Source organism: Plectropomus leopardus, chromosome 4 (assembly GCF_026936395.1).
Source record: "Plectropomus leopardus strain MGB_pleo_1.0 chromosome 4, ASM2693639v1, whole genome shotgun sequence".
NCBI lineage: Eukaryota > Metazoa > Chordata > Actinopteri > Perciformes > Serranidae > Plectropomus > Plectropomus leopardus.
The window spans coordinates 12,271,819-12,295,893 of NC_142179.1; the positions used below are offsets into that span (position 1 = coordinate 12,271,819).

Genomic DNA, 24,075 nt, shown 5'->3' on the forward strand with positions numbered 1-24,075 from the left:
ACCCTCAGTGGCATCTAGCCATGCAGATCGCTTTGTTTTTTATTTATTTGTTCTGTTTAGCTTTATGTACAATTTACCTGTCTTTGGATTATCCCAAACATTTTTTCAGTGCGGTAAATGTCTCAAGAATTCAAAAATATATATTTCTAAATGTATTGTATTTATCATTTTCATTCTCTGCTTTTCCCTCTTTTCTTTTTTTTTATTAGTGCATATCTATTTCCTTTGGTGGAGGAAGTATTCATGTGTTTTCCTCAAGTAAAAGTAGCAATATCACAGTGAGAGGAGAATACTCTAAAATAAATAAATAAATAAATAGATAATAAAACTGAAAAGTACAAAGTTAAAGTATTTGAATATACTTTAAGTACCAAAATCAAAAGTAGCTACTAATGCAGAGGGGCCCATTTCTGAATCATACATAGGCCAGTATATTACTGGATTATGATAAACGATGCATTAATGTGTGCATCACTTGTTGCAATTTAAAGTAGGGCTGTTTTAAATCCTACAGCCTACTGGTGGGCAGCTTAACTGTTAAAATAATAAATTTAGTTTATTAGTTAATTTATGTTAATAATCTAAATCAGCAAAGAAACCTGTAACTTAAGCTGCCAAATAAATGTAATAGGGGAAAAAAAATCTTATTTATTGAAAACATGAAAGTAGTCGAGAACTTGTCTTTTGTCCAAATTAGAGGTTTACACCATAAACTGATGCAGAAAAGGTACACATTACTGCCTAAGATATTAAGTATTGCTGTGCTCTAAATTTTCAGGTGGAGGACCCCCAAACCCCTTCAATGTTTAAAATTAAACCGATGCCCTCAGATAAAATAATAAAAATGTCATGACTGTCTGTGTTGGAGGGTATATTTTTTAACTTTGGGGTGCCTTTTTAACACATGGCCAGGGTCAGCAAACAGAAACTCCACACAATATACATCACTAACTCATTTACAGTTATTTTTATGCTGCTGGCCCAGTAAAATAATAAAACAAACATATATTAACCTCCAATATATTGGAAGCAGAAATGTCAAAATCTGGCCAAATTAATCCTAACTGTCACCACTGGAGTTAATAAGTAAGAAAATTATGTTTGAGTGAAATGACCCTTTAATTCCCACCATCACCCGTGTTGCGTTCAAGTTCTCTGAAATATGAAAAGTTGGTCAAAATAACTGTCAATCTTATAATGATCTTACCCCTAAAACTCCTTATCCAACTTGGAAATACATTACAAGAGAAACAAAACTAAATAACTCGAGGTAAACTATTGCTAAAGCAAATTATTTCAGTTAAAATTAAAAGCCCATTTGATCAAATGCACTTTAACCTACAGTCTCCTCTGTTCACACTTTAACGTTGCACTCAGCTGAAAGGAAACGCCATCTTTCACCTTAATCATTTGTCTAACACAGGCGATCAGCTATTTTAGATACATATTAAATTATTCCAGTCATATTATTGGTTAATGTGAATGTTAGTTTTGGTGGGCGGGGGGTTTAAAAATATTTTAGCCGCACATGGAGGACGGGAGGAGGCTGATACAGAAAGTTTGAGAAGCAGGAGCTGGATCTACAGAAAGAAACGACGGTGTAGTGAACAAGGTCAGTAGTAGGCTTCATTTATGAATATTCAGTTTTAACATAGACAGTTAGACTTTAACAGTTTTAACTTTTGATTGACGTTACACAAACTTTTCCATAGCGGATGTTTTCTGGAAAGTTTCACAACGCGTCATCGTGGTTTTATCAATGTGCCTTTCTTGTAACGAATATTTGCTGGTCTTTCTCCAATAATAAAAAAGCAAAGTATAATTTAGCCTAACGTTTAGTGTGAACTTGTGTAGAAACAAACATAAGAACAACATTTGGCCACCGACAGTGAGATAACAGTCTGAGGGTCTGCGCTATTTTGAGCCTGGCAGCTATGTTGGACCCACAGCTTCATGCTGAACTAATGGCACAGAACAGGTGGACAAGGCTGCATGCTGCAAAAACACACCAAAGCTGTTTATGCAGGCTGGTATGGGAACATAATGTATTGTAGTGAACATGATTCAGGCTAATGTGTCATTGCTCAAACGTTTCCAGTGCAAGAAAACCAGTGGTAACTGTATCTCCTTTCCACTTTAAAGCTGCTATATGTTATGGTATTTTATTTTTAATAAAATAACAGACAATAACACCACTATGAGAGTAAATCTTCCCATATACACTGTTTCACAAGCACAGTAAATCAGTCAGGCTCACATTAGTACATATTAATTGATTCAAGGAGTATGCACAACCACTGCTGATATTAATCTAAGAACATATTCTCATTGGATGTGATTTAAAGATTATATACAGCAGAGCTAAAAGAGAAAAAACAAACAAACAAATAATTACACAAAAGGAGAACAAACATTGTTTATAAAAACCTGCAGGTATGGGGGTGAGAGAAGACAGACAAAACCCAATTTATATTGGCAAACCATATGGAAAGTATTGACTGGATCTAAAAAATGATTTAAGGCCTTTTTGAGCTGTTGTAAAGATGAGTTATAAAAAATTGTGGCCGGCAAATTCCAGATTTTGGACCCTCAGTAGATTGTACTAAACTGGGATTGGGAAGTTCGGGAATGAGGGGCTCTAAACTGACCAGAGCTACGTGTGGGATACGTATGAAATTGGTAATGAAAAACAAACATGTCATGGAAAGAGAGGAGAAGGGTTCTTTTTTAAAAACTATAGAAAAATAAAGTGATCTGGAAGGGATTCACTTGATAAACATTGAGGACAATGAGTTTAAGAAACACAGGCCCGAACGTCTTTGATAAACACAAGTTATTATTCTGAGAGCTTGTTTCTGTAGACAGTAAATAGTTTCATGTTCAGTCCAATAAGTACTTGCTCAAGCTGTCTTACAAATAATTATCTAATAATTGTAATATATCTAATTGTAATAATTAATAAATGTATGGAAAAAATGTTGAATGATATAACATACTGGCTACCTCAGTGTTTATCAAGCGATGAATTTTGCCCAGTATACCAATACTCTTGGCCATTTTTGTTGTTATGGCTCTGATGGTATGGCTCTCAGTTTTGGGTAAAATGTTTGCTGTGTGTTTTGAATGGCAAAATAATAAAATCCATGCCTTTTCATATCTCTACCCTTTTGTTCTCTTTATATTTTTTTCCCTGATTTCTCTGCAGTGCAAAGATGAAGCCGGCTGTAATAGCTCTGTTGTGTCTGTCCCTTCTTTTGGTTGATGTTCGTTTTTCGTGGGCCAAGAAAAAAGGAGGGTTCGGTGGGAAATTAAATATCTTTAAGACGACCCCCAAAAAAGACAAAGTGGACACAAAGTCTAAGAGTGGAGTCCTTAAACAACCTAAACAAACTGAACAAGTCAACCAAGGAGGCTACCCACAGCAGCCAAGCCGACCAGGAAGTTACCCTAACCAAGGGGGTTACCCTAACCAAGGGGGTTACCCTAATCAAGGAGGATACCCAAATCAAAGGGGTTACCCTAACCCAGGGGGCCACCCTAACCAAGGAGGCTACCCTCAGCAACCAAACCGACCAGGGAGTTACCCTAACCAAGGGGGTTACCCTAACCAAGGCGGTTATCCTAATCAAGGAGGATACCCGAATCAGGGTGGTTACCCTAACCAAGGAGGTTACCCTTACCAAGGAGGTTACCCTAACCCAGGAGGCCACCCTCAGCAACCAGGCAGACCAGGGGGTTACCCTTATCAAGGTGGCTACCCTAACCAAGGAGGCTACCCTCAGCAACCAGGCAGACCGGGTGGTTACCCTAACCAAGGAGGCTACCCCCAGCAGCCAGGATACCCAGTTGGGGGCTATCCCGCTGGCAGTTACCCAGCACAGGGCTACCCATATGGAGGAGGTTATGGCAGTTACGGTGGTCATGGCGGATATGGTGGTTATGGAAGTTATCCAGGTGGATACATGAACTACAACCCAAACAACAAAATCCTGAGTCCTCACTATGGTGGCAGCTTTGGATATGGGGGCCATGGTGCTGGGGGCGGCTCTCCCTTTTCACACTCAGTACAGGCAATGGGCATATATCCCTCTGATAAATCCAGAGGATTTGGACGTAGCGCTGTAATGGCAGCAGCTGGAGGGGCTGTGGCGGGGATGGCCCTGGGTTATGGACTAGGAAGATTCCCCCGCCCTCCCTTCCACTTCCACAACCCCCAAGAGGAGTATTACTACAACCACTACATGTACAAAAGATATGGTACCAAGTCTACTGATACCAATGACTACAGCAGAGACTATACGTACAGCAAACCTCCTGAGACTTATGATAGCTACATGGACTCCTGCATGAAGAGAACAGACCTTCTGCCTTCAGAGAATCGAAAAAGCAAACCAGCTGCAGCTACTACAACTACAAGTACAACTACCACAACTACTTCTGTAACTAACGCACCTACTTCTGTAAGTAATGCAACTACTTTTGTAACCAACATAACTACTTCTGTAACCAACACAACTACTGCTGCCCCAGACTCTGGCATTGGCAGAAACACAACAAAGAGCAACAACACTGCAGCAGAAAACCCAACTACTGCACCTTCATCTTCACACCCTCTAAATGAGTCTGAAGCCAATCCAGAGCCTCCAGCTTCCCTCGCTCTCCTAAAAGCTGCTACTGATGATGATGATGATGATGATACAGTCAGCATTGTGGAGATCGGCTACCCCGCACTGATTGAGCAGATGAAGGCCAGGATATGTGTAGAGCGGTACATGGTCTACTCTGAAAAATACTTAAAGAAAAAGACGGAGCCAAGCATCATCGCTGGGGTGCAGGGACTGCAGATGGGCTTGCAAGGGCTTTTAGCTGTGATCACCAGCACTACAGTGATGCTACTCAACAGCAACATGTTAATACTGCTGTGCTGAGGCCTTCTTTAAAATTTAAAATGAGGGACAAAAAAAGAAAAAAGTGTACAACAAACAATGTGTTAAATATATCAACTACATATCTTGAAACATATCTTGATGAGGTTTTGGGTTTTGTAGCTGTAGACTCATTCTTGTTTTATTTATTCAAGCCAACTGTGTAGTGTCTAACACAAGTGACTGAGGGGATTAGTTTGCACCCTGGAGCTGTTACAGGCTCTGCCATGGTGATGATCTGTGTAAATAAACAGCTCTGCAATGATAGCTCTGTGAATACAATGGCGTTATCACAAAGGGTGCTGATGTTGGAGGCGAGCTGAATATTATATTTAATGAAAAAAATGTAATGAATATTAGAATATTTATATTATTGGTGCTTTAGACAATAGAGGGGTTTCACATTGTAAGCATTAGGGTAGTAAAAACAATTATATGAAAATAGCATATTACAAAAACTACTATGAGTATATGTAACATTATTAGTGGCTTCTTTGGTCTGATATATGAACTGAATTAAGTTTTCCTACTGTCATGTCAGCTTTTTATTTGATAGAAACAGATGGTTATGGGGGTCACAGAATAATTCATCACAGAAAGTTTTTAATGTTGTTTTTTTAGTGTACTTTGAATGACCAGCAGGTGGCGTCAGCTGTATTTCAGACTTAACTGCACTGCGTTTTCTGTTCTGTCTCTTAAAAGCAGCCACAGCCTTTCAGAGCTCAGTTACCTACATTAAAATGCTTTGAACTCACTGCTTTTATGACTAAAACAATACCACCAATGGCTCAAGCAAATGAGAGCATTTGAGCTGAACAGCAAATGACTAAAATGCATACACTCTACATTAAGTTTGTGAATCTCCTTTCACAAATTACATTAAAAAATGTATGTAACTGGCTTTTTATGTACTCAGAGGCTTGTAAGCTATGATGAACTGTAACCCTTTTTTCCTCTCTCTCTCTCTCTCTCTCCCCTAAGGTTTACTGCAATCTGATTTATTTAACAGGCCATAATGCAAGAATTGGAGTTTTTGTAATCTAGGTTACGAATAAAATTAAATAAATACAAAAAAAAAAAAAAGAGAGAAAATTTGAAAATCCATCTAACTTTCAGTAAAGTTTAAAATACTTTCCCCTTGAAGAACTAAGTTTTTGGGGCTATTCCAATTAGTTTCTAATTATTATTACTTTTTTTTTTTTTTTTTATAAAACTGGAACTAACTCATCTGGTATGACTACAGATAGTAGCCAACATGTGACCTAAAATATAATTTTCAAATGTGTCAACAAAGCTGAAGTACTCAAACTACCCATCTTGTACTTAAAACTTAGGCAGATAATATGACTAAATGTATAATTTATTGACTGCATACATACCATACTATTAATGTCTTTTAGTTGTAAAGTATTCAGTTCTTTTTTTAAATAAAAGTGGCCATGCCACAATACCAAAATTACTTCAAGTACACATAGTACAGAATGTACCCTTTCAGATATTGGCTGATCAGCATACTGTTCATTAATATGCAAATGGCTAGCTGTTTAATATTTAATCAGAATCCTATATTGTCTGTATATAGGATTCTATAATATTGTATACTATTCTAAAAGATCGCATGTTTTGAGTGACCTATCTGCACGTTTTGTTTTCAAAATAATGAAAACTATGTCCTGAAATGTATAGAATAAACGGATTAAATGGTCAAGTTAAGTATTTCATAATTATAACTGAATACAGTACTTAATTAACTGTACTTTTATTGATTTGATTTCCACCTCTGAAACCATGCATTCATTTCACCTACACGTGAATCCGCACACTGTTCATTTAGGTGTGGTGATTTTCCGTGAAGTTGACATCATCAGAGGGTTAAGGATGCTCGGAGATAAGTCAATTCAGACCCCGCCCCCTCTCTGTTTCTATGCGACCCACATCCCTCGTGCCACACTACGTCATTTGATATTATCCATTGCACAACATAAAGATCCCAACTCACGCGCAAAATCGACCCGCGACACTGGAGGGAAATAGCACGTAAAACAGCATCCAAACAGTCATCACTCAAGGTAAGACCAGTCCTTTATTTAAGGTAACCGCACCCTCTGTATTTTAATACTGGTTTAGGAAATAAAACTATGTTTCACGCGACCATTTCTGAATAAAAACGTATTTCGACGCTTTATTTACAGTGTTCAGCTTAGTTAAAGTTCACATTTAGGCTGCTGGCGCCATCTTTTAATGAATAAAGGGCAGTGGTCATATTAAACCACTGTCAAAACAAGGGCAGTAATAATGTCTGTCTACAGTCTGTATTCATAAATCTGTCTGCTTTGTTTTGAGCTTTCTTGTGACATTCTCCGGAGCACATGATTTGTTGTTGTATTAACAAGCATCATGTCCATCCTAAAACCTGGACATGTTGTTATTGTGTCCTGCCGCTGCCACACCTGTTTTCTCCTGATGTACCGAGTTTGGCTTCAGAGAGAGAAAAGTCATCCTTTTCATTTATGAGAAATCGATTTTTTTTGAACGAATAAACTTTAATTAGAAAGCAGATCGATTAATCATTGCATTTGCCAAAGAAAATGCCGACTTTGTCTCGGGTTTATGACTTCTGTATCCCATTGTTGATGTAATGTGAGAGATCAACATAAAACAGCAGTGAGGAGAGACAGAAACCACTCATCCAGTTTTTCTTGTCTTTTATCACAGTGAATGTTTACAACACTGTAAACAACTCACTAAGATCAGAGGCTACATCAAACGTTTAACAACAGCTTGCTCCCACTGGATAACAGCAAACAGACAATAAGAGCCAATATAAACTCAGTATTGGTGTTTGGATCAGGCCTCTGGTGGACTGACACCAGTTACACCATGTTCTTAACTGGTCACATCATTCAAGGATAGTTAGCATCCCCTTGATGATGAGCCAAAAAACTCTGATTTATATGCAAAACTGCTTTATTTAGTGTTTTTGCCATTTTAAATCACCTGTCCATTTAGTTTTTAGAGCGAGGGAGATCTGTGCAGATAATTCAGCTCCCAGTAAAAACCTCCAAAGAACTAAACACTGAGGGAACTCTAACCAGCGGTTCACACTTGACACCTGGGACAAGTTTCATGCTGCAGTCTGCAATGCTCACCTTCAAATCCACTAAATCCTATGCACTGCTCCTTTAATGATCAAACTAAACTATTCTGGGAGTATGCGTATGCTCATGAACGTTCACGTGAACTCTATAGATAATCTGTTCTACATCTAAAGACAAAGCGAAACAATTACATTTTTGAATATCGACTAATAAGCTGTTGAAATGTTACAAATAAACTCTTTGTAGGTGGATTAACCAAATAAAGTGTTACTATGTTATGTAATTTAAATATTTTTCTCATCACAATATCAGTTGATAATAGAAAGAATCATTTTAGATTCGAAATATCTTGACACTGATGTTAAAATCATATAAACATCTAATATGGTTATACATAAGTGATTCTTATTGATTTGTAACATTTCCCTACAATAGCCTAATACATATATTAAAGTTATTTCCATAAACAGTATGGCAAAACATCTAGAAGGTAGACAGATTTATATAATGTTATGTTAGCCTTTATCATAAAACCACAAATTGTTATAGTTAAGTATACAGATGCGTAAAAAAAAAAATACTGTTTTCCCACCAACAAGGGTCACTTATCCATACTAATAAGAAAACATCTCTGTTATTTTAGCGACTGAAAGAAATATTAAGTGTGGATGCTTTGCAACAGTGTCACAAATGACTGAAAATGAGCACCACTGTTGAGTCACCTGCAGTAAAATTAGGACGGCAGTGCACTGTGCTATTTCAAGCCAAACTGGAAACCTAAGATGTTGAGAGACTGTCACTAAAATTAAGAGATTAAATGGTATTTTGCTTCTGCTGTTTGAGTTGAAAGAGGTTGCTCCAATGTTCCCAGTACGCTCAGGTCAATGAAACTAGTGTTAGGTTCATGTTCTCGTGTACGTCAAAGTTGCAATAAGTGCAACTCAAGGATTTTACTGCTTCCAAAGAGAAGGACAGCTGGCAATAAATGAAACAAGACTATTTTAGGATAAAATTATAAAACTAAAGTACTGATATTTTGGACGACATGCTATAGTATGACTTTTTTATGCTATTTTGGATGACATGCTATAATATTATTATTTCACTTTTTCCTCAGCACCTTAATGTTCCTTTTCTCTCCTCAACCCTCACGACAGGGCGAAGATGAAATTAAATTCATTAGCAGTGCTGTGTCTGGCACTTCTTTTGTGTCATACTCATTTTTCATTGGCTAAGAAAGGAGGAGGCGGCGGCTTTGGGAGAAGCTCAGGCGGCTCAAAGAAAACCTCCACGTCCAGCCGAGGCAGCACCAGCTGGAATTCAGTCAGCAGAAATAATCAGGGCTCCAGCTCTCAGGGGGGATACCCTGATCAGAGAGGCCACCAACCGCAACCAGACAGACCAGGGCGGCACCCGAATCAAGGAGGCTACCCAAACCAAGGGGGTTACCCTAATCACGGAGGATACCCTCAGCAACCAGGCAGATCTGGCTATCCAGGAGGTTACCCCCAGCAGCCAGGTGGAGGCAACCGTTACCAGTATCCAGCACCGGGCTCACCATACGGAGGAGGTTATGGTGGTCATGGTGATTTCGGCGGTCAGGGTAGTTATGGTGGTTTTCCTGGTGGATACATCAACCACAACCCAAACAACAAAGTCCTGAGCCCTCGCTATGGTGGCAGCTTTGGATATGGGGGCCATGGTTACGGCGGCTCTCCATTTTCCCGATCAGTTCAAGGTATGGGCATGTATCCCTCTGATAAATCCAGAGGGTTTGGACGCAGCGCAGTAATGGCAGCAGCTGGAGGGGCTGTGGGCGGGATGGCTGTGGGCTACGGACTAGGTAGATTCCCACGTCCTCCCTTCCACTTCCGCAACCCCCAAGAGGAGCATCACTACAACCACTACATGTACAAGAGATATGGTACCAAATCCACCGATACTAATGACTACAGCAGAGACTATACGTACATCGCAGTCCCTCAAACCTATGATAACTACATAGACTCCTGCATGAACAGAACAGACCTTCTGCCTAAGCCAAAAAACAAAGCACCTGCCAAACCTGCAGCACCTGCCACACGTACAACAACTGTGGTCGTCTCAGCTCCAGACACCAACACAAGTAGTGACACAACAGAGAACAACAGCACTGCCGCAGATAACTCCTCAACCTCTGCACCTTCAGCTCCCCGCAGTCTAAATCCACCTGTAGCCACTGCTGGGCCTGCAGCTTTACGGGCTGACAGCAGTGCGGAAGACGATGATACGGTCAACATCGTGGAGATCGGCTACCCGGCACTGATTGAGCAGATGAAGGCCAGGATATGTGTAGAGCGGTACATGGCCTTCTCTTCAGACTACTTGAAGAGGGTGGACAGTGGGGTGCGGGGACTGGAGATGGGTTCACAAGGGCTTTTAGCCGTGCTCACTGGTACTATACTGATGCTACTGAATAGCAACATGCTAATGCTGCTGCACTGAGGCCTTAACTATCATTGAAAGTCAGGGAGAAAGTGTTAAACCTCTATAACTCTGCTGCACCAGTCACTGGCTCCTGTGTTTGAGCTTCATGTTACTCAAATTAATTGAAACTAATTTTAAATTCAATTGGAGATCCCAAACTTCCCAAAGCTATTTCAAGCAACATGAGAAATTGTGAATTTCCACCAAAATGCTGGTGAATAATATACACAAAGGCGCCATCTATGGGTGGGGCATTGGGTTTTTACCACACCAAAGTTAAAGATAGACCCCTTCCCAAATCCTGCAACACCACTGATAATATTTGGAAGCCAAATGCAGTGTTCTGAGCAGTAGCATAGCCAGAAATATTAATTTAGGCGGGCCTAAGTTCAAGTGATATGCAGATCAACCTGAAGCAGTTTTTACTCTTTATTTTCAGGTGTCATTTAAGCACAGTGATACGGTAAGGACCCAGGCACTTCTATGGAGGGATTCCTACACTGAATTAATACTGCACATATAAACACAAACATGTCTAGTCAGTTCAGTGTTGCTACAAATAAGATATAAGCAGAATAAAATATTTTTTCACAGACAAATTTAGGTGCGTATCCGCAAACTCCACAGGTAGGCCAAACAAGTAATTAATAATGACTTAAAATTAACTAGTGCCCACGCGCCCCGTTTATGAATGATGCAAAGGTGTCTAACATCAAACCTGAACAGTTTTGGTGTGAGCCAAACCTGTAAAAGTCCAAATTTATTGAAAAGATATGGATGAAATAATTTTCAAAATTCACGATATCTTTATCTAACAAAAAAAAAATCAGCTTTAAGCTGTATTAAAACTAAAATTAACCCTTAAAAAAAAGAAAAAGAAAACAGCAATATTTTCAGTCCGGTCTCTAAGTTTATTACTCTCGCTGTGCACAAAGGAAAGACGGGACTGTCTCTGTAGATCATTATTGAGCTACTGGAATCAGTGACAGGCTACATACCAATACATCACAGAGCCAGCTGCTTTTCAAATTAAAGAATGGATAAATTGTTCAATCGGCCCATGAGCATAGTTGCCCTTTAGTAAAAAACAAGAGCTCAACTGTGCAGCTTATTAATAGGATAAAATGAGACATTATATTAAGATTTTTCAGTTTGCTGTAAACTTATATTTCTTAGGATTTGGCTGAGTGTGCCATCGTTAGATTAAGGAGATACAGACACATCGAGACACACCTGCTGCTGTCAGGACATTTTTACATTAATCCATTAAATAACGTGACGCTTGTATCAACAATTCACATACAAGTAGGCTTATTTTACACATGATATAAGCAACTTATATATATATATATAGATAGATACATAGATAGGTAGGTAGGTAGGTAGGTGGATAGTCCCTTGAAGTGGCTGATATTTTACATTGGTTTGGTTTTACTTTAGTTCCACAAAAATGTTAACAAGTTGGTTTGTTCTAAAAATCAGTAAAATTCTTAAATGTTTTGGTAGTTTTAATCTCTGAAACCATTGATTTTCACAATAATCTTAGATTTTATGAACATTTCACCAACTTTTTGGTGGAAATTCAAAATTTTCCAGCTTTGGAAAGTTTGGGGGCCAGGGGCCAGTGACTGGTCCAGCAGAGCTTAAGAAGTTAAGGGAGAAGAGGGAGAATGAGTAGGGAAGGAGAAACCTGCTGTCTCTTTTTATTGTGTGCTCGACTGGCACCACACAGCTGGTACACATACTGTGTTGTATTTTTGAAAAATGTAATTAAGGATAAGAGGGGAAACAGTTAGACTAGAGGGCCTGTGAATCCCACAAAGTGCACTTCCGGTTTCCTCTTCTGAAAGAAAAATAGTCCATTAATGGTACTCTAATAAAGGATGTGGCCCATTAACTTCCATTTAAATTTGAGTGAACATGGTCTGTAGCCCTCAGAGATACAAAAACTTTTTTATTGTTTGACTGCAGAACCATCTCTGAACACAAGCAATCGAAAACCCAGTGAATGCTTTCAAGGGAATCTCAGACAAAAACAAAATCTTTAAGGAAGCTGGGTCTCTTTATGTTGCTGGAAACGCGTTGCGATTAACAGCATCTTGTGTTCCAGATTTGCAGTAACAGATATTTGCTTTTTTAAGTGTAATATGATTACCTTCAGGGACATTGATTTTGGAGGACTATTTCATTCAAGGATAAGAGTTGGGAAATAGTGACCTTAAACTTAAATTAATACTGGACTTTAACTTGTCTAATATTGCATTAGCCTCCTCTGACATAGTCTGTGCTTCAGACTCAAACATTTTACACTATGAGCATGATGAGTATTTTTAATGGATCATATATACTTATTTCTTCGTAGCTTAAAACAAATGGACTTCTATCATATAAGGTCTGTTGAAATAAAGAATCTCAAACCAAAAAGACTGATAACTATATCCGTCAGTCCTTACTGCTTTTGGATTAACAGACTTTCTTAACAAACAAACAATAGTATGCATGCAGGTATCATAGCACTCGTTAAAGTACCGACTTTCGAATCAATGTAAAACAAAGTGCACTTTTCCTGAATACGTATGTATGTTGCTTTAACCTTTTTCCACTCATACTATCCTTGCCTTGTGCAGCGTGTGCATATTTTCAGATTTTTATTTTATTTTTTAAGTTTACATACACGCGCCTTTTTTTCTCTCTTCAGTGTTTTGCTTCCCTCTTCTGTCTCGGGGTAGCTTGTGATTACAGAAGTGCACTTAAAGTGTAAACACCTCCTGATGTACTAATTCACCTCTAAATCCTGCTGAATGTAATCTTGTATTAAAAGTCGAATGTATGTTTGCTAAGCCCGTATATATAGATACATACAGAACAGTACATTAAGGTTTATGTAATATGATTTTTTGAATCATAGAAGTTGATTACTTTAAAAAGGTGCTCTCTGGAGTTTTTGCAAACAGCTTCAATTTAAAAATTTCTATACAAAACATATTTTCCAACACAATTCATAACTTGTAATTCAGTTGGTCATAACTTGTAGACGCAGTTATTATGTGCGCATGTAGGACACTTTGTTACCAACTGCAGTTTAAGCTGTTGTGAGCTGTGATTCACAGGTTAAATGAAAACAATGCAAGCTTCATGTTGGATCAAAATCCTTTCTAACGTCAGCTCTGTCACTCAAGGATAAAGCTCATTCATAATCACCTATTTGCTCTTAATCTCTCCATTTATTTACAGCCTCCTGCCAGTGGTGGAAGAATATTTAGATCCATTACTTAACCAACAGTTCACCCACAAAATGACCATTTGTATATATCAGTTAGTCATGCCGTGTTACCTTGAATTTATGAAGAAAACCTTGTTATTCTCGCATGTCTCCACTAATTCATTTTCACTAAAAAACTTTTAAAAGTGAACTGAAAGTGGAACATGATGCTCTCTTCAAAGCTTAACTTCAAATAGTGCAGTTTTTCTACTTTTCCATGGAGGCAAGTGAAAAAAACAACATTCACGGTAACATGCAGTGATAATTGATTTACAAGTTGTCATTTTGTTGGTGAAGTTTAAAAATACTAATTCCACACTGTGAAAATACTCCACCACAAGTAAAAGTAATGCTTTCAGATCCTTCAGGGAAAGTATGCAAGTATGTAGAAAAAGTCAGGGTTTTATTTTTATTTATGATGGAGATACAAGGTTTTCACTGGAGAGGAGGGGTATGAAAATTTGTAATCTGAAAGTAATTAAAGCTGTCAGATAAATGTAGTGGAGTTAAAATTACAATGTTTGCCAATGAAATGTAGTGGAGTAGAAGTATAAAGCAGCATAAAATGGAAATACTAGAAAATTTGTACTTGAGTAAATGTACTTATAGTCCACCATGAGCACTAAAACAGAGCATTTCACATTTCAGTGACAATCACTAAACTACAATACGACTCTATTTGTTTGACTGTAGAACAATCTGATCATAAACTCCACTGTTTACCTGTAATGTGTTGTTATGTGTGTCTCATGTGATCTTGTGTCCGGCCTTGAATGTATGTGAAAATACACGTGTACTGCTATAAAGACATGTATGCCTCTTCCTGTGTTGGACCGCGTGTACTGTGCTGCTGGAGCGTCTAATACTGAGCTTCATCAAGTAAACTTATAAACGTCACTGATGTGCATTTGTGGATATTTCATTTATTTTAGAATTGGGTGTGGAAGGAGTTTTGATGACATTTTGACTGAAAATGAGCATTATATTGTAGAGATCTTTAGATTAGATAACACATTTGAATAAACAGGGTGAATTGAACTAAAACAATTAAACGTCTGATAATGCAAATTATAATATTGAGATAACAAGAATTTGACAAATTCTGAGACTTCCATCTGAATTTTTAAGTTAAGAAACAATGGGTTACTGGAAACTCAGACTGTTGTCTGTTTTTTATTCGCTCTTTGGTTTCTTTGACTTTGTACTTAAATGCATTAAGAGGCTGTTTATCAGAGAGGGAAGGCTCTGTGAATATAGCTTGCGTTCAGGTCGTCACCATGTCCTTATCCTGTCAGATTTTGTTCAGATTATATGTTAAATAATAATCTAAACCTCTTAAATACTCTAAATTCAAAGGGAATACAATGCATGTTGGTCAGTTACTAATTCGATGCTGGCTGCTGACAGTCTGGCACCTGCATGTTTTTATTTCCTACAGCCCTGATCTCAACTGAGCGCTGTGGACGAAAACGCCCAGAAATGTCCAGAACACAGAAAATATAGGCAGAGGGCAAATACAGGGGAGTCTCTGCAGAACAACACACCGCCACACGCTTCAAATGGATCATAATGACAACTGAGAGAGATTACTTCTGTATGAGACTATAAACTGTTCGAGGAAAATCCTGCAGAATATATCTTTAAAAATAACAAATTAATACCCTTTCTTCACATAAATGAATGAAAGGCCTACTTTACATAATTACAATAAATTTTTACAGCCCTTAAAATAGAGAAAGTCTTGCGACACCCTGTGAAGCTTTGGTGACCCCTACTGGGGGTCATGACCCTCAGGTTGGGTACCAGTTCTGCACAGAGAAAAGCAAACATGAGCTCTGGTGTGATCTGATCAGCTGTGATCTCACAGAGCAGAGAAAGCGATACACGTCTGCCACAGGCTGAGTCATGCAGCGCCGCAGCCCCCCCGAGGGTTTCCATATGTTGATTAAATAACAGGCTTAATGGAACTGAAAGCCTGTATTTTATAACACAGTGAAGGTGTTGAAGGAAATTTAATTACTGGACTCAAGTTTTCCTGCTGCATGTTGCCTGCTCCAAGAGGGTCATATAGTTTACAGCTGTGTCTTCTAGTCCGGATGGTAAAGTACGAGAATATACCAAACCAACCAGTGCATTTTATTTGAATAAAACTGCTTGTATAGAAAATGTATTTGGAAAAAAAATAAACCAGTTAAAATGTCATTTGAGTAAACTGCATGATGTATTGACAGGCTATATACGTGTGATTATTACAATACTGCTGAAAAATTAAAGATCACCTTTTTACGACAAAAAGAAAACAACAGCAGCATCACGCCACCAAACTCTAATGTCCAAACAAACAACAAATTCAGTTTCTATAGAAACACTATGCAGCCGGTGCATACAGCAATTAATTCATTATACAACCACCCATCTCAGTTTAACCAAAAATAACCAGAACAAAAGACAAATTCAAACAGTTTAACAAAAAGATCTGACAATAAATAACAAATGGACACCATGGCTGGTGCAACAATAATTAACCCTTTTAAAACCTAGATGTAACTAACGTTTCATGTGCTGTGTTCAGTATTTTTTTTTTTTTATATATTTTTTTCTTTTTAAGTATTTTGAACCTTTGAACCCAGAGCCAGTTGGCTTGTTTCCTTTTAAAAACATAGGAAATGCTACTTTTCAAGAAGTGTTTGACAAACTGGTAGAAATTAGTAGATTACAAAAACATTTTTTAGAGAAAATTATCTGAAAAACTATTTAGAATTATCTTAATTATATATTTAAAAATATTTTACAGAATTAGTATTACATTACATTACATTTTTATTTTTTCTAAGTATATTTCTTGTATTTTTCTAATATTTTTTGTTACTTTTTGAGATATTTCTTCCTTGTTAGCTCATTGCCTTTTTCCCATGTTATTGAAGGAAATCAAACTCAGGTTTCAAAAGGGTTAATAAGTTATGAAAAATCAATTAATCTGGCACTACTTATCAAATCTGCAGAAGAATAAAAATTTTAAAAAATCACCAAAGCCGAACAGCACAGATGTGTAAACAATATTGACTGCAGCCAGAAACACACATACAGCAGAGAGAGCAGGCAGTGTGTGTATGTGTGTGTGTGTGTGTCCCCTGTACAGACACAAACACTGGTCACAAACACTCTGTGTGTGTGTGTGTTTGATTTGGGTAACACAGTCTTTGTTGACTCATTGCAGTTCAGTGGGTGTGTTTGTACTCACCTGAGTATTTGTCTTGTGGCATGAAATCCTCCTCAGTCGGCTCCAGGTTAAACTTCTCTAATCGTTTATTCTAAAAACGTAGTGAGTCCACTCTCTGCACCAGTGTAACCAGTCCACTCTCTGTCCCAGTGTAACCAGTCCACTCTCTGTCCCAGTGTAACCAGTCCACTCAGCCTCTCTGTCCCAGTGCAGAACGAGGCTCTGCAGTCACATCAGAGATAAACAGTCACAAACAGACATTTCCTCACAGTCCTCACTGAAAGTAAGAGTTCCTCAGTGAACACAGAAATCACCTGTAGAGCCAAAATGCAGCTGCTGCATCATCACAGGTGTGTTTGATTCGTCACTCAGCTGCCAGCCAGGCGGTGCCTCAAACCACTGATTAATGAAAAAAACGTGTGTAAGATTTCGGGGGATTTAGTGGCATCTAGTAGTGAGGAGTGCAGGTTGTAACCAGCAGAAACTTCTCTTCCTTCAGTGTTCATTTTTCACAAGGTTTTTATCCTGAGCTAAATTATCTGCAGAAGTCTCCTCCTCTCCAAAACAAACGGAGTCTGGAATTAAAACCAAAACACTGAACAAAGCAGTTTCCTGAAAAAACAAAAAAAAACCCACATCTCCAGGAAGAACTTTGTGTACCTGAGGGCCGTGCCAGCTCTTCCTTGTGTTTCAGGTCTGAGATTGTAAAGCTTGTGAAGCTTGATTTATTAAACACAAACTGCCCCAAAACACTGTTGGATGGTCAAACAGATTTTACGATGAGCAGTTTCCCCACATTTTTCCTCCGAAACCTGTTTTCTATTATTGATTTACTGACGTGTCCTGACAAAGTAACATATTTCATGGAAAACAATAACAGAACAGAACAACTGAAACACTGCACAATTAACCCAAAAATGAACACAATGACTGCAGGAAGTTTGGGTAAAACGAGAGATCTGCATGAATTTTGAGTCAGGTATTTTCTGTGCATAATAGATAAACGCTGACGATTCTCTGTCTGTATTATGGTTTTTAATTTTTACTTTATTTCTTTTTAAGAGGATTTTTTTTATTGGACAAATTCAGTGTTTTCTCAGCCATTTTTCTATTTGCTCTTTGGTTCCTTTAACTCTGTACTTAAAAAAATGGTGTAGAAATATGGCAGTGTGCCATATTTAATGGTTATTTATGGGCATGTTCCCCCACAGCACTCATCTGAGATCTCCATAAACACGGACTCGCTCCCTATGAAGATATAAATTGCTCATGTTAGGTAACAAAATCACAACAGTTCTTATTCTCAGGTGAATATACACTAAAGAGAACATATTTATGATATTATATTTGTATACTAGTGCCAATACACCCCCCGGAAACCCTACACATGGAGCTTTAAGGCAATTTCACCCTTTTTCTAAAACAAAAAAAATTAGGCCAGTGTACTATAATGCTAATCATCCCCCATAATGACTTGATCATTAATTTTATGGCTTTGTTGTAAATTTTTTTGTATTGTTCACTAACTGTAAGCAGGTGCGGACACAGTCTGACACCACCTGATTTTATTTCAAACTTCCAAAAATAAATAAATAAATAAAATTGAGGATTTTAAAAAATATAAGAAAACAAACAAATAAAGAATACCCAGGGAAAAAAAACGTAAACAACATCACTATTTCGTATCTTAAAAGGAGTAGGAAGAAGTGACGTCCTACCCCTTTTTAAAGAAAATGTGCAGTCAATAAACTCAGTACTCAACATACATATCTTTATTTATTTATATATATTTTATTTATATTTATATTGACAACAACAGTTTTCCTGAAATGCAATCCATCAATCAACGCGTCACGGTCTCTCATTTCTGTAAACAATAAAACTCAACACAAATGTTTGTTCTAGATTCTTTTTTTATTAATATAACAATATTAAACATGAAAGCAAATGTTGGTTTTTTTTAAACATAAAAGTCTACAAAATGGCATAAAACGTGCTTGATTAGGTAAAGTATAGTACATTTACAGGCGTAAACATTTTAATACTCACTTAAATATGCACAGCAAACAGAATATGAAACAGATTGAAAAAACTGTCTAAAATATTGAACTGAAAATGAAGTATACTAGGAAATGGCATTATCTTATGAAGTAGCTGCTCTTAAACTTTGGTCCTCACATGACTTGTTGAGGTAGACGTCACCTACGTCCAGTCTACTCCTAATGAATCTTCACAGATTCTGTAAGGAGAAATCATACTTGATCAAAAACAATCTTAAAATGTATAAAAAAAGACTTTAAATGGGAGAAATGGGAGCGAGGAAAACATTTTAGTCAAACTATCTCTGACATATTTCTACAGGAAGTGGTTTGTTCATCAGAAGATGTGCAGATTGAAGTACGTCACACTGAGGTGCTGTAGAGGTCAAAGGGGTCAAATTCCTCCTCCTGTCCTCATGGAGGGTCACTGAAGTGTAAACAAATTGGCAGCAGCTTTTCAGTATTCAAGGATCATATTAGACTTTAAACCGGAGATAGTACCGCTTTCTGTTTTTATTCAGGGTTTGTTTGGTCCCATGTGTGGTTTTTGGGATGGCGGCTCGGCCTCCAGCTCTACATGACTGCCACCAGGTGGCCCATTAGCAGGGACATCAGGGAGCCGATGACCACGATGATGCTGTTGTAGATGGGACCGCTGGATGCTCCGGTGTAGTACTCCATATCTCCAGAGCCCTCTGGCTCGTAGCCGGACCTGGGGCCAAAGCCACCTCCACCTCCAAATCGTGGGTAGCCGTAGCCCCCTCCATATCCTCCGTACCCTCCTCCGTACCCTCCTCCGTACCCTCCATAGCCTCCACCATAGCCTCCATATCCTCCACCGTACCCAGGGCGGCTCAGGGCAGACCCTAGCATTGCTCCGCCTATGGCACCCGCTGCAGCTGCCCCGGCTACTTTCCCCGCACTGGGGCCGCTGCTCTGGGCCGGTCTGTAGCCCCCGCCGCGGCTGTAACCTCCACCTCGGCCAAAACCACCACCTCCAAAACCGCGGCCACCACCGCCACGCCGGGCCTCAGAGCTGGGCAGAAGTGTGGCGAGGAGCAGCAGGCAGAGGAAGGCTGTGAGGGGGAGCTTCTGCAGGCCAGACATGATTTCTGATCCTGTAAAATAAGATACATAAAGATATTAGGAGGAAAGAATTTGCTACTTTTTTATTTGTTTAAGTTTTATGCACCAACATCCTCAGCTGGTTCTGGGCTGTTCAGATCTTGGCAGTGATGGAGGAAGTATTTATATCTTTTATTTTAATAAAAGTAACAAAAGCGCTTTAATAAATGTAGCAATACTAAAGTACATCAGTGCTGTATGTTATGAGTAATAAGCACTTTTCATGCTTAAGCACTGAGAGTCTCCCACAGTTTGTAAATGAAGAGAATTACAAGATACAAGCAGCATTAAAATAGATGCAGAAGGTAGAAAACAATAACAACTGTAAAATGGTTATTTAAAAAATAAAAACAAATACAGAAATATACATAAAAATACACATAAAGATGCTTATAAAGGCCATTCTGTAGACATTTAACCTTTTAAATACTACCTAACATTTCAGATTTTTTATTGCAACAATACTATTACAATTGATATTTTAATTTGTTTATTTATTTTTAATAAATAAAAGCAAATAATAATAACAATAATAATGATAATAATAATAAATCACCACAAAATGGTGAAGATAAATAACAACTATTGTGTACGTCAACATTAATACACAGTGACTCCAGACATTTGTCCTTGTAAACTTTTTAAATACTATTTAACTTTACTAGTAAGTAAACTACTAAGTCCTGCGTTCAAAATTTCAAAAGAAAAAAGTATTGTTAGAAAATTATATTTAAGGAATCAAACGTAAAAGTATTATTTATGCAAAATTGCCAATTTAAGAGTGCAACATTATTATTTTAATATAATATAATACAATACAATATAATATTATGTATATAATATTATATAATAATATGCAGCATTTGAAATGTTATATGTGGTTGAGTTGGAGCTATTTTTCTATTTTTCTTTTTAAGTGTTGCATAAAATCTTGAGTGAGTGTACCTGGTTTAACAGACTGATGAGATGTTCTCATGTCAGCTAAAGTCCTGCTGCCTGTTATTTTTACGTGGCTGATAAATTAGGAGCAGACAGATCATGTCTCTTAATCCAGCTTTGAGAAAACACATCTTACACAAGCAGCGTCACTGCGACACCAGTTAACGCTGCAGCTGACCTGGGATCAGATAGCTTCCATAATCTCTAACGCCCTTTAAGATCTACTGAAAGAAATTTAATCTGGATCTGTGAACAAGACCTGCTGCGTTAATGATCAGGGCACCAAATGACGGCTGTTTGTCAGCATTAAATAAATTAATATTTTGTGTATCACAATACCTTAGACTACTTAAGAAAAAACATTTATGCATAACTCTGGCAGCCATATGTATACAATACAAGACACTTACAATTTACAGTATAAGTAGGCCTATAAATTATAAATATCCTTTAAAAATATAACATATTAATAGCACTGTCTTAACTGTACCATAATTGGTCCAATTATTCAACCGTGGAATATTCTTCCCGTTCCTGTATATTTACCATATGTTGTATATTTTATATATTCTTATTCCCACTTGTTTATATTGTGTTATACATTGTGGCATCATACACATATTTTATATTTACATATTATTATTATTATACTTTACATATGAGTTAAAACATTGCATTGCAGTATAAGGGACATATTTTTAAAATATTTTTTACATTCAATAAATAATACATATTCCACTATTTCATTATATTTTATAATATTTATATTTTAAAATATGTTACATTGTAGCATATTGCACACATTTTATTTTTTATATTTTTATATACTCCCTACTTACAACTTATTTCTTCTTTTCTAATATTCTATGCTTTACATCAAAGTGACTGTACCAAAATAAAGTACTGTATTTAAGTATAATTTTGAGGTACTGGTACTTAACTTGAGTGGTTTCATTTCATGCGACTTTATTCTTAAAAACACTACATTAATTTAACAGATATATCCTCAAGCTACTTTTCAGCCAGCGGTACAAATATGTAAACGTGTAAAATATGCCTTTCATTATTTCAAAGTACTCAAAAGTATATGAAGCACTTCAGTTGGCTCCATTTTGACCTGCTCTGACACCAAAGAGCCACGGACATATTAATACATCAATAATAAGAGTCCAATACTGTAACAGTGTAACTGACAGCAGCTATTCTGCATCACCATGAATGCATTTACTTTTTATACTCTGAGTAGATTTTAATGCAAATTAATTTTTAATGCAGGACTTTAATTTGTGGTGGATTTTTTTTTAGAGTGTGGTTCTTAAGTAAATAGTTTGGATTCTTCTTCCACAGCAGGACATCATTTCCTCTGCCGTCAACAAACAGTACGAGGTCTAATCTGTGTCCTCTTAAAAGATGAGTTGAGCTATAATTAAACCGGGTCACTTAGTTTGAGAATAATCCAGTGACTCTCAGATTAGAGGAGCACTGACTCTCAAAGAAGATAAAAACATTTCATTATGAATCTGGAGCACTCTGATGTGTTTATCGGCGAATCATTGTCACATTTTAAATCACTTAATCTGTTTTAAAAAGCCTTTTATTGATTTTAGCAAACTGCTTATTTTTTATTTGTCTTATCTGATTATTATTATTGTTATTATCTTATATTGTCATTAGGTATTGTTGTCTTTTGTTTTTGTATTTCTCAATCAACTTTGTTTATTTGCCTACCACATAAAGCACTTTGTAACTTTGTTTTGAAAAGCGCTTTATAAAAAAAGATTATTATTATTATTATTACCATCATTATCATTATGTGGTTTCTAGATATTGACTCTAGTTTGTGCAGCAGAAAACAGCTAAAACTGCAAAAGAAATTCATTCACAAAATAGGGGAGGGAAGGGGGGGATAGTTACTTCCTTTTTTTTCCTTTGCTCCTGGAATTGAGGTATTGAGTATTAGAAAACAAAAAAGCTGTTTATCTTTTTTAAAATGTTTTAATTTTTTTGTCTGTTTATTTGTCTGTTTTTGTTGTTTGTTCTTTGACATTTAAGCTCTAAATTATGTTGTTTTTCTGCTGTGCTTTTGTCCTTTGCCTTATGTGTTGTACATTTCCTCTTACTTTACCTTAATCTTACACATTAAAGCCAGCAGTATAGTGTAACATTAGCTACCAAAAGCTTAAAATCTTCCACATCATTCATACATTACTGGTATTCAACATTTAAAGCAGTGCAGTGTCGTCTTTTCAACATCCAGCGTTCACATCTGCAATTATGCTCTAAATACACACTGATATCATTCAGGGTTTTTCTACATGTGCTGTTATCTGATGTTTAGTACATGTTCATTTTGTCAATTAAAAGAAATACATCTTTTTAGAAGTGCAATATTTCCTGTTGAGATGTAGTATGTATGACAATGTATGACAAAATTGTGCTTTACTGTTGTCATTGAGTAAATGTACTCAGCACTGAAAACATTTTTCAAACCTGCTGAAGTCGACAGTAAAATCTTCACACCAGATTATATTAAATAAGAAGCAATAAGAATAAAAAAAGTCTCACCTGTTGAGTTGCTGTTTTCGGTGGAAACAGATGACGTTCCTCTCCTGACAGTGAAAAACACGCAGCGTTTGTTTGCAGCTCAGACTCCTCTGACAGTAAGAAGTATGTTTCGGGGCCGGCCTGTTATCCTCCAGACAATCTCTATCAGGTGGAGTGGCTCACTGCGTCTCACACCTGCTCATTGGCTGCAGTAAGCTGCTGCAACACTGACATCACACATAAATACCTGTGTGTGTGTGTGTGGGTGTGCATTTGTGTGTCTAATTTTGTCACAATTATTTAACCAGAGCACTTAACGAACTCTCCCGAAGCTTCGACTTATGTTATAGCTCCTCTGTTACCAGATTTAAACATTATTACGTAACATGTGGGACTTTTTACCCACTGACCTGAACCACACTGAAGGAGATTATATATATATATATATATATATATA

The 24,075-nt window shown here is 37.3% G+C and overlaps 3 protein-coding genes across 3 annotated transcripts; 2 read left to right on the forward strand and 1 right to left on the reverse strand.

Moving 5' to 3' along the window:
- The first annotated feature begins 1,365 nt into the window (after positions 1-1,365).
- On the forward strand, positions 1,366-6,129 carry LOC121944625 (uncharacterized). Its single transcript, XM_042488480.2, has 2 exons — positions 1,366-1,612; positions 3,206-6,129. Exon 2 carries the CDS (start codon positions 3,213-3,215, stop codon positions 4,926-4,928), a length of 1,716 nt encoding a protein of 571 aa, XP_042344414.2. The 5' UTR covers positions 1,366-1,612; positions 3,206-3,212; the 3' UTR covers positions 4,929-6,129.
- Positions 6,130-6,860: 731 nt separating this feature from the next.
- Positions 6,861-14,648, forward strand: LOC121944148 (uncharacterized). Its single transcript, XM_088076569.1, has 2 exons — positions 6,861-6,994; positions 9,181-14,648. Exon 2 carries the CDS (start codon positions 9,188-9,190, stop codon positions 10,505-10,507), a length of 1,320 nt encoding a protein of 439 aa, XP_087932695.1. The 5' UTR covers positions 6,861-6,994; positions 9,181-9,187; the 3' UTR covers positions 10,508-14,648.
- A 4,218-nt stretch (positions 14,649-18,866) lies between these two features.
- Positions 18,867-23,860, reverse strand: sprn2 (shadow of prion protein 2). Its single transcript, XM_042488827.2, has 2 exons — positions 23,640-23,860; positions 18,867-20,128 (listed from the first exon to the last, which is right to left on the reverse strand). The coding sequence occupies exon 2, from the start codon at positions 20,115-20,117 to the stop codon at positions 19,584-19,586; it is 534 nt and encodes a 177-aa protein (XP_042344761.2). The 5' UTR covers positions 20,118-20,128; positions 23,640-23,860; the 3' UTR covers positions 18,867-19,583.
- Between the last annotated feature and the right edge of the window lie 215 nt (positions 23,861-24,075).